The following is a 10,606-nucleotide window of genomic DNA, read 5'->3' as shown; positions in this document are numbered from 1 at the left end:
TAATATTATAAGATCACACAAATTTTGTAAATCTACATAATTGCGTCTGATGATGTACTGACATTAACTTTTAAACCATGAGAAAAAGAAAGAAATCAAAATGTTGGATTCATGCTTCTGTACCTACTTCGTTATTTAATCCAACAAGTAACTTCATTTACTTTTTTGAAGAAACGATATATAAGCACAAGAAAACTGTGATAAAGTAAGAGAAGAAGACACTTCAATTAGTAATCTAGGTAGGTAAGTAACTTTTATTTTTCAATTGTTTCAAGTAGGTCCGAAGTTTTCAAAAAATGTGGGGTCTCAGCGGAGAGTGAAGCGTACCGAACCGATCCATCCCACTTGACGTCACGTCAGCCTGCAGGCTTGCATCTCAGAATATATATAAAATGAACGATCTTACACTAGCTACTCATTCGTTAGTTTGTGCTCAACCCGAATACAAAGCAACATGATTAAATACGTGAGTAATGTTTTTCTCAATTTTTAATTCTAAAGGTCGTATTCATATTTGTGTTTATTTTCAAATGTATAATTACTGTTTACCTATTGCAAAAGTGTGTCGTGACTCTTGGATGACGTTATGAGCTAGAAGCAACAAACTTACAAATGATTTGTGGATGTTTGTTTGGCTTAGCCTTGAAAGACATAGTTACTAAATATATATTAATACAAAGAACTTATTAGCGTACTTTTTACTGCCTGATAAAGTCTGTGACTGTAACTCGCGAATGGCTGAACCGATTCTAATTTTTAGGGTTTTTAAAGAAAATTAATCACTCCAAAGATTAAGTTTATACAATGTGTTATTTTTTATTTCCGTTACTATAACAGAAAATTCAACAAGTCAAGGGAAGCAGTTATTTCAAGATACTAGTGGCCCAGCTCTTGCTGTTTAAAAGATCATCAAGACTTAGGGGCTGTTTCACCATCCATTGATTAGCTTTAACTGACGGTTAAATGTGATACCGTCTCCGTCTATTCGAACAAAACAAATAGAGACGTCATAACACCTAACCGTCAGTTAACACTAATCAATGGATGGTGAAACAGCCCCTTAAGATAGTTAATTATACGCAGTAAAACAGTATAAAGAGGTTCTTAATTTGTGAAGTTTTATTTAAAGCACATATAATTAGCAAAAGAATGTTTAAAAGGGAGTTTTTTACATTCTCTTATGTATCACTTCAAACGACATTCATCAAGTTTGCGAATTTAACAATTAACACGAACTTATATTACACATGAAAACAAATCCTAATAAATAATAAAAAACCGAGTTCATTAAAAGTAGCTATACCTGGTAATCGATTCCTTTTGATTTGCCAAAAAAAGATAGGAGCCGTCTCACACTGGAACCCACATACATTGCAGTGCTCAAAACTAAAATAAGTACAATTTTAACAAAAAAAGTACCTACTGTTCTACATTCGTAACGTGAAGCAGTGCATATAATTATTATTTTTAACATTATATTAATAACTAGCTTTTGCCCGCGACTTCGTCCGCGTGTACTTTAGTTATATGGGCATATGTTTTAATTAACCCCGTTATAATTGTGACATTTGTATCTGTGTGCATAGCGAAGTACTGCCGTAAACGATAGGTAACAGTTTACTAAAGTACTTCGCTATAAACAACATTTTTTACCAGTTTTGAAGCTAGTTTATGAAAAGTTTTATGCAATGCACGAGAGTAAATTAATTATCTCGTGTGCTTCCGGCGAGAACCGAATCTTACTCTAGAACCCGAAGTATATTTCGAATGTGCCCTGTACATTATATTTTGTAAATTAGGTAAAAGATAAATAAGAAAGGATAATTATATTAATATTATTGATTTTAATATGCACAACACGATGAGTAACTTTTAAGTAAAGTACCTACTGCATAATTATTTGCAAAATTATTTCACACATCATTTTAAATAACAATTTAATAGTGTTACTTTTATTAATATTTTTAAATTAGTCTATTTTTAAATGTATTTTATGTGTATCGAATAAAAGTTCGATTAGTTTATTTAATTTCCACAGTTTATGTGTACATTTTGTATGAAAAACCCCCTCCCCTATTGAAGTCGCCAACACCATACGGATTATTTTAAATTGTGACCAGCCATATTTTTAGTCTAGAAATAAGGAAGTCTCATAGAAACTCCCTCCTAATAAGTCCATATCCAGTCCATGTCCATATAATCCATAAATGAGAAAATTTCCGTACAAACTTTATCCCTATTTTTACCCCCTTTGGGGATGAATTTCTAAAAATCCTTTCTTCGTGCTCACTTACATCATAAAAAGAAGCCCTGTACCAAATTTCAAGTCTCTAGGCCCAGCGGTTTGGGCTGTGCATTGATCTAAGTTAGTCAATCAGTCAGTCAGTCAGTCAGTTTCTTCTTTTATATATATAGATAGATAGATAAAGATAATAACAAAAATTGCCTATAATCGCAGTACATATTTATCGATAAAAACATGTTGACAGCTTCTGAGTAAATATTTTTGAATTACTAATTGTCAGAGGTCGTGTGCATGTGATGATGGGATCGGAAGAAACCAAGTCTATTAAAAACATCCGTCATGTTGTTGACTCTTGAAGTTTTACTGTACTTATTACTAATTATGTGGTTTTACGACAAAATAGCTCCCGATACATTTGAAAATCCTTATTCCTCGCTTCCTGGGCCTTTTCACTTAAACTGCCAATTGGAATCAAGTACTCAGATATTATTGCATCCCCATGAATGAAGATTTTATGGACGGTAGTTGTCATGGGACACCACGGGTACCAGTGATACATATAATTTGGCTGTCTGTAAACAGTAGGTATGCTTTGAATTTAAACGCATCGATCTTGTAGCCACTGGAAAGGGATGAATGAGATCTTCATTTACCAATGATTTCAGCTGATATTACGTAATTTTGGAAAAGTTTTCAAGCTACATTACCATTATTATTAGTAAACGTTTTCTTTAAATTCTACACGAATTATTTGTTTGTTTGTAGCTGTTATATTTGGTCCACCTCTTCGTCAATTTTGTGTTTTAAATCCTCAGGATAGTTGGTTTTAAATACTAATAAAGGTCTTTGAATTTGTTTTTTATTGTTTTGTGTTTACTTTTAAATAATATGTTCCACATTTCTTGACGTTTGACTAATTTTATCTATTTTTGCATCTGAAATGGGCACAATGTATACAAATAACAATAAGTTGAAATATCACGCACTAAAAAGTAGTTTTTGTGAGAAAAAAAATATATCGCTAAAATTAAAACGCCTGATGAATAGTCATAGCAAAAATTTGGGTCCGTTTTCGAAAACTGGACAACATCTTTTACTTTCGTATAAAGAATCATAATAACGACCACTTCTGTAGCTGTATGCACTAGAAATAATTAAAAGATGTCCATTATCGGAAATAAATTATTTTTTATTAAAATACGATACAAGTTACTATTTGTCGAAACACCAGGAATACTATAGCGTTTTTAGAAGATCTTCATCCTCATCGCAGCCTATATACGTCCCACTGCTGGGCACAGGCCTCCTCTCAGAACAAGAGGATTGGGAACTTCACACGCACCATTGAATTGCTTCGCAGGTTTGTGCAGGTTTTTGTTTCCTCACGATGTTTTCCTTCACCGCAAAGCTCGTGGTAAATTTCAAATGTAATTCCGCACATTCATTTCGAAAAACTCAGAGGTGCGAGCCGGGGTTTAAACCGGGGTGTAATCTACATACCACGCTCAAGAAAAGTCATTGCAGGTTTGGTCTAGAATTAACTACAATTTGCTTAAAAGAACAGTACTTTGTTAATCAAACTTTACCACGACTGAGTTTCATATAAAATCCTAGAAATTTGACATAATATCTACAATTACGTAAGACAACTGATAATGAAGAGATTTCTCTGCAGTGAGGTGAACTATTTCCTTGTTTATGCATTATGATTCAATTTAAGTAAAAATACGCACAATTTCAAAGTTGAGTTTTGAGCACTCTAATGTATGGGCCGGTTCCAGTGTGCGCGTCTGTCGAAATTAACGGAGATCAGGAAAAACACATTGTATAGTCAAAGATAAGAAGATAAAACCGACATCAAAAATCATATATTGTAGTAAAAGAAAAGACAAACATTGATACAGACGAAAAATATTTAACCATGCCTTTCAATGCCATTAATATTATGTTGTTAGGTACATGAATTTGACACGACAATTGTCTCTAATATATAGAATGACTCCAAAGCCGTGGACAGGAATAATTTAGTCGCATGTTATTATAATTTACTTATGACTACTTTACCTTATGGTGCCGAGACGTGGACACTCACGGTTGGGCTGGTCCACAAATTTAAAGTCGCTCAGCGAGCTATGGAAAGGGCTATGCTCGGAGTTTCTCTGAAGGATCGAATTCGAAACGAGGAGATCCGACACAGAACTAAAGTCATCGACATAGCTCACCGGATAGGCAAACTGAAGTGGCAGTGGGCCAGCCATATCAGTCGAAGAACCCATAACCGCTGGGGCAAACAAGTTCTTGAGTGGAGACCGCGAATCGGCAAGCGTGGCGTAGGACGCCCTCAGACTAGGTGGAGCGATGATCTTCGCAGGTTAGCTGGCAAGAACTGGATGAGACTGGCCGAGGATCGTGCTCAGTGGCGTGCAACTGGAGAGGCCTATGTCCAGCAGTGGACTAAGATAGGCCGATGATGATGATGATGACTTTACCTTAGTTAATATTGAAAACTGTAACTTTTCGTGTTAACTAGTTCAATTAGAATTTTAAGTTTATCAGGAATATGTTACTCTACATTTAATTTTGAAGTTAAATTGCAATATTTTTAAGATTATTTTACCAAGATAAATTGCTGGCTGAAAACATCTAAACAGATCTGTAAAAAAGTTTACATTGAAAATTTCAGATCATGATATTACACTAACTATAGGGTATTGTAACCATTGAGAATTGCTGATGTTCACATTTTTCAAATAATTATAGTTCCAATATTTAGTTACATAAATGAAAAGGAACTTTATCGAAAACCTTGAACAACTGCGTCGATGACAATGATTGAATCATTATTGCTTACGACGAAATATATTTACTTATTATGTTTACGTCTACGGGGTCAACCTTTATATTTTATTTTGCATCTCTACTCTGGTGTAGGTACATCAGAACAGTTTTAAGAATTTGATAATAAATAGCTTTTGGAATCTTTACCATAAAAGAGAAAAACTCAACCCTTACAGTAATTACTGCGTTGTCTGTCTGAGAATTTGAAAGTATAAGTACCTACACAAAAAACCGCGGGTATCAATTAACCTTCAGGGATTGTTAGAATCTTAACATTTAACATAGTACGTCGATCGCTTGCCACCGCGTCAGTGCCTTCGGCTTTAGACCCTGGTGCCGTGGAAGCTCGGTAGGCCCTGGTGTGGGACGCTACATGCGTTGATACTTTCGCTCTGTCCCACATCCTGGCAACTGGCTCACAAGCCGGCGCTGCGGCTGATCAGGCCCAACTCCTCAAGCGCCGCAAGTACTCCTCTTTATTAAAAGATTACGAGTTTGCGGCGCTTGCTGTTGAGACTTTAGGGCCTTGCTATGAAGTGTTTCATAAAGGCCCTTTCTTCCCGGTTGATCGACACATTTGGGGACCCAAGAGCTGGTACGTATTTATCCCAGCGGATCGTACTTGCGGTCCAAAGCGGTAATGCGGCCAGCATCATGGGAACTCTGCCACAGGCAGATCTTTAGGACAGGGTGTTCTTTTTATATTTTTTATTTTGATAGAAACATATAGATATAATTTAGTTAAGGTTTCTTAGGTAAGTTTTCTTTGTCTACTTATTATTATTATATTATGTTAAAAACTGAAAGAAAAAAAACAAGAAATAGTTGATAAAAATATATCCTAGTTAGATTACTTACTTATTTTTATTTTTTAGGTGGTGAATTCACCTTGTTTTAAAAAATAATTACTAACAACAACATTGTCTGTGAAGTAATTATATCTTTAGTATTAAAAAAAAATGTTTTATTGCAAGCAGAAAAAAAAATACCTACCCAAAATTAATTTTTGGTGACTCGCGTCATCATTCCATCCACGTCGTATTATAAATTTTAAGCTAAAAATTACTTGATTTCAAATGTACAATTTACGTAAACAAAAACTGGTAATTAAGCGAATTATTCGATCGAGTCCACGGATTGAGTGATTCTCAAATGATGATCTTACATTTTTAAATGCGGTGTTTGGGGACTATTACATACACATGCATACATGCAAATATCATACGTCACTTCACATTTTGTGATTTCATTTTCTCTAATGGGCCAATCAACTTTTTTACCGACACTAATCTGTCCGCGACATTTTTCAGACAATTGCAGATTTTTGTAAGTAACCATGTTTTTCTGTAATTTAATAGATGGTGTTCATGAATACATGCCATCCTACGTAAGTTTAAGCTATTAAACCGTGAAATATCTTGTTGGAAGTACGATTTTTGATTTTTGTAACGCCAGAGGCAATTTTGGTAATGCAGGAGACGCCCAAACTGTCTGTAAAATAGTTGATTGGCCCTATTACGTATCAAAAGAAACTATCTTCTATCTCAACTTCTCCATCTAATTTTGGCAGGTGACTGTTCTTTGCGTCCTAGCCGCCGTGTGCGCCGCAGCCCCCCAACAAAACCCTCAGGATGTGGCGATCTTGAGATATGACAGCAACGTTCAGGCTGACGGATATGACTTTGCGTTAGTGTTTACCTTATGTATTTAAAATGGTTTAAAAGCATCTTTTCAGTCCATTTACATGATCTCTTAGGTATAAAAAAGGACCACCGGACCTCCTGGCAACATTCACAATCATAATTTGCAAGCTTTTCTGATTTCAAAACTATTCACAGAATGTGGTCCTCTAATTATGCATACACAACTCCCTCCAGAACCCGCTCTATAAAAGCACTGTGATCGTATAAAACAGTTATTATTTTTCAACAAATACGCATTTGAGCTGTTTTTGTCTTAGGCTGTGTTATCGCTATCACCCTCTCTCTTTATTCTCGTTCTATATTGTTTTACAGAGTGTGCTGAAAGCTGGTCGCATGTTCAAAATTCAACTTAAACAAGCTAAATGCTTTTTTTCAGGTATGAGACCAGTGATGGTACTTCCCGCCAGGAATCCGGGAAGTTAGATAACCCTGAATCCGAGAACGCGGCACTCACTGTCACTGGCGAATACGCATATATCGCCCCCAACGGCAAACACTACAAAGTCATCTTCACCGCTGGCCCCAACGGATTCCAACCCAAGACTTCCCTTGGAGAGAAAAAATAAGCCATAACCGCACTGAGTAACTGGACAAGCGCTGACCTTTGTAAATACTCTTCCAACCCTACGGTCGTGACCAGTTTAAAAGCCTTGTATTAACTTGCGCAACTTTTAATAATGATGTTTTTTCGAAGCAGCTTGTTGATATACCAGTATACGTTAGATCTCATCTAATTCTCTCAGAGCATTAAGAATGGGGAAACGCTGGTTCTTAATTCTTGTGCCATAAGAATGACCATCTTTTGTACCTTTTTAATTTTGTACATATGCTTTATGAGCAATGAAAATAAAACGTGTTTTCTTAATTTTTGTACGTGTTTTACTATTAAGTACTTAATTTCTATTGAACAACATTTTACCCTGCACCTCCGCTACCAAGAGATTTGGTTCATTAATTATGGTCCTTCGTAAAGTGACGCCTAAATCAATCGACTACTGTTTATCGATACTTGTTTTGTGGATATATCTTTACTATTTAATATTATAAAGAGGAATGATTTGATTGATTGTTTGTTTGCATTGAATAAGCTCCGAAACTACTGGACCGATTCTAAAAAAACTCACGGTAGGGAAGCTACACTATCTCCGAGTGACATAGACTATATTATATTTAAAAAAAAATAGTTATCCGTATTACAACCTCAATAATGTAACTCAAAGTGTAAAAAAATTGACATAAAATGTCTTTCATCGCATGCTCTGCGGAAACTATTAAAGATAGAACATTTTTTTTTTACAATATTTACGTATATATCAATACCTACAAAAAACTACGCAATACTATATGTCCAACTGTTGTAGTTGTCACTATAACTACTTTTTACATTTTAAAAGTTGATAGAAATGCCGACTATAATCAGACCATTTTATTCAAACCTTCGCATTAATCCTTATCTGAATAAAAATGGGACCCTATTACTGAGACTCCAATATCCGCCTGTCTGTCACCAGCGGGGCTACTACGAAACTCGAAACTCGAAGTTCGTGTCGTGCGGTCCCTCTGACACTTAGGATATACTATTTAATACGAGAGCGAGAGGGACCGCACGACACGGACTTCAAGTTTCGAGTTTCGTAGTAGCCCTGCAGGCTGAATCTCATGAACCGTGATTATCGTATCGCTATAACAATAAATACTAAAAACAAAATAAAATAAACCTACAACAAACGTGATTTTTTTGCCCTTTATTGCTCGATATTAATAACCGCAACATAACAGGTAGACGCTTGAAATATATTCACAGAATATTTTGTTGTATATTTACTTTACAAATAAAGAATTAAATTAAAATAAAATAAACATTTAAGGGGACCTCCCATACAACAAACGGGTTTTTTGCCGTTTTTTGCTAATGTCTAATGTTGTATAGTTTTTATTTTATTTTATTTTTTATTCGACTGGATGGCAAACGAGCAAGTGGGTCTCCTGATGGTAAGAGATCACCACCGCCCATAAACATCAGATAGATAACAGTACGTAACCCTTTGTACGCGAGTCTGACTCGCACTTGGCCAGTTTTTGAAAATTTTGCCCGTGCAAACTACGGGCTTACCGGCACGGAGACCTTTTTACCCGACTGTCCAAAGTATGGTTATTTTGAATTTAATTTATATAAACATTGTAATCCCTTTAAGTATTGATCTTCAATAATACCCCATTTGTAATTCAGGTTGAAATATTTACACGCGCTTTACAAAATAATATTAGCTTTAGGTAATGTCTTCTTTGACTTTTTTTTATTTTGATAATAAACATGTTACGTCACCTGTGTTTTTATAAAATAAATGCATTTTTTTTTTCAAACTGCGATGAATTGAAACCAATCGTATTAGCAACTTGATTGGACTTTAACCTTCACGATGCCTAAAATTTTCCAATAAGTTTATTTCAAACTACGCAATCCAGCCAATTAACTGAAGACGTATACAAAAAGTTTGGATAAACATAATTAAAATAATGGTTTGTTATTTATTGCATTAATAAGCAATATTCAAGGCGGTCTGGTGTGGTGGTGGTGTGTTTATGTCGAAAATGAAATTATTTATTAAGTAGGTACGTATGAGTAGTAAAATACTTTCTTTTGCTGTCACTATTTTTTTTACTTATACCTACAATCTTCAGTTATTGTCATGGTCAGTGCTAATCTACGAATATTTATTCGTAGGTGCTAATTACCACTTAATTCAATGCAACAAACATTATCTTAAAAATTAAAAGAACAGAAATAGTGTGGTGTGAAACCGAAGTTCTTCATTTATTTATTTCTTAAATAATGGCTAAATATTGCGCTGCGCAACCAAATTAGACTAATAAAATAATAATAAAAACTAAAATTACAATCAATGTCAACTGATCACAAACACTTACATTGTCACTAATGCCTATGTGGTAGGATCAGTACAGCTTGAGATTGGAAATGATTAAGAATATTTTCACAAAAAGATGCCCAAATTTGGATGGTTATCTATGGTCGGAAGGCATGCCAATCGCGAGAATTCTCACAAAATGGCGGCACTATTTTTATGTTTTTTAAAGATATAATAAAATAACAAAAGGGTTAGGAGCGTTGTGGCAACGCTGCTCTTAACTCTTGTGAATTGAAAAAAGATGAGGCTACATTCTTCAATGAACCTGTAATGACCTTTCAGTTTGCTCCTCTGCTACCACACTTTCGCTTTTGTGACAGTGGAGGTACAAGCTAAAAGGCTAAAGGTTGTTCATTAATAAAGGACTTCCGCAAAATAACGTTTGAATCAAGCAACGACCCACGTTCTTCCAAAAAAAATCTTTTTTACTTCACATGCTCGTAAATTTCGTGTTTATGCTGTACTTATCTAGGCGATATAAAATGTTTTTTTATGCTCTAGTGCATAAAATAAAATCTTCGTCTAAGACCAACTTAAGACCAAGGTAATCAGGTGTCAACAGCCACAAACAAAATTGTTTAAAATTGTTTTATATGAAACTAAAAATCAATCAAATCAGTCATAATAAATCAATAAAATTAAAAAATAGAATTATTATAATAATGCATAAAAAATAAAAGGTACATAGAAAGTGAATTATTGTTTCCACTGTTGCTATTTAATTTCCTCGCAATCTAAGTGAAGTACAATACTGCTACTACCAACACAAACCGCCACCAAAAAAAGAGATGGTATATAAATGATCGACTATAATATTTTATTTAAAGTATAAACGTGAAGCAAATCAAGGGCCCATGATAAAATTTGCTACAGGCCCCGCGCTGGCTTAATCC

The 10,606-nt window shown here is 34.8% G+C and overlaps 1 protein-coding gene across 1 annotated transcript; it reads left to right on the top strand.

Annotated features, from left to right (window-relative positions):
• Positions 1-404: 404 nt before the first annotated feature.
• Positions 405-7,655, top strand: LOC141433313 (endocuticle structural glycoprotein ABD-5-like). The gene is made up of 3 exons (XM_074095295.1): positions 405-466; positions 6,654-6,769; positions 7,163-7,655. Exons 1-3 carry the CDS (start codon positions 455-457, stop codon positions 7,350-7,352), a joined length of 318 nt encoding a protein of 105 aa, XP_073951396.1. The 5' UTR covers positions 405-454; the 3' UTR covers positions 7,353-7,655.
• The last annotated feature ends 2,951 nt before the right edge of the window (positions 7,656-10,606 follow it).

This window comes from Choristoneura fumiferana, chromosome 12, assembly GCF_025370935.1.
Source record: "Choristoneura fumiferana chromosome 12, NRCan_CFum_1, whole genome shotgun sequence".
NCBI classification, from domain to species: Eukaryota; Metazoa; Arthropoda; class Insecta; order Lepidoptera; family Tortricidae; genus Choristoneura; species Choristoneura fumiferana.
This window is presented reverse-complemented; position numbering and strand designations above follow the sequence as displayed.

Bases quoted from the DNA above. Each gene is read 5' to 3' on its own strand.
- LOC141433313 (XM_074095295.1), top strand. The intron at 6,770-7,162 runs GTTAGTGTTTAC...GCTTTTTTTCAG, and splicing joins GCTGACGGATATGACTTTGC to GTATGAGACCAGTGATGGTA.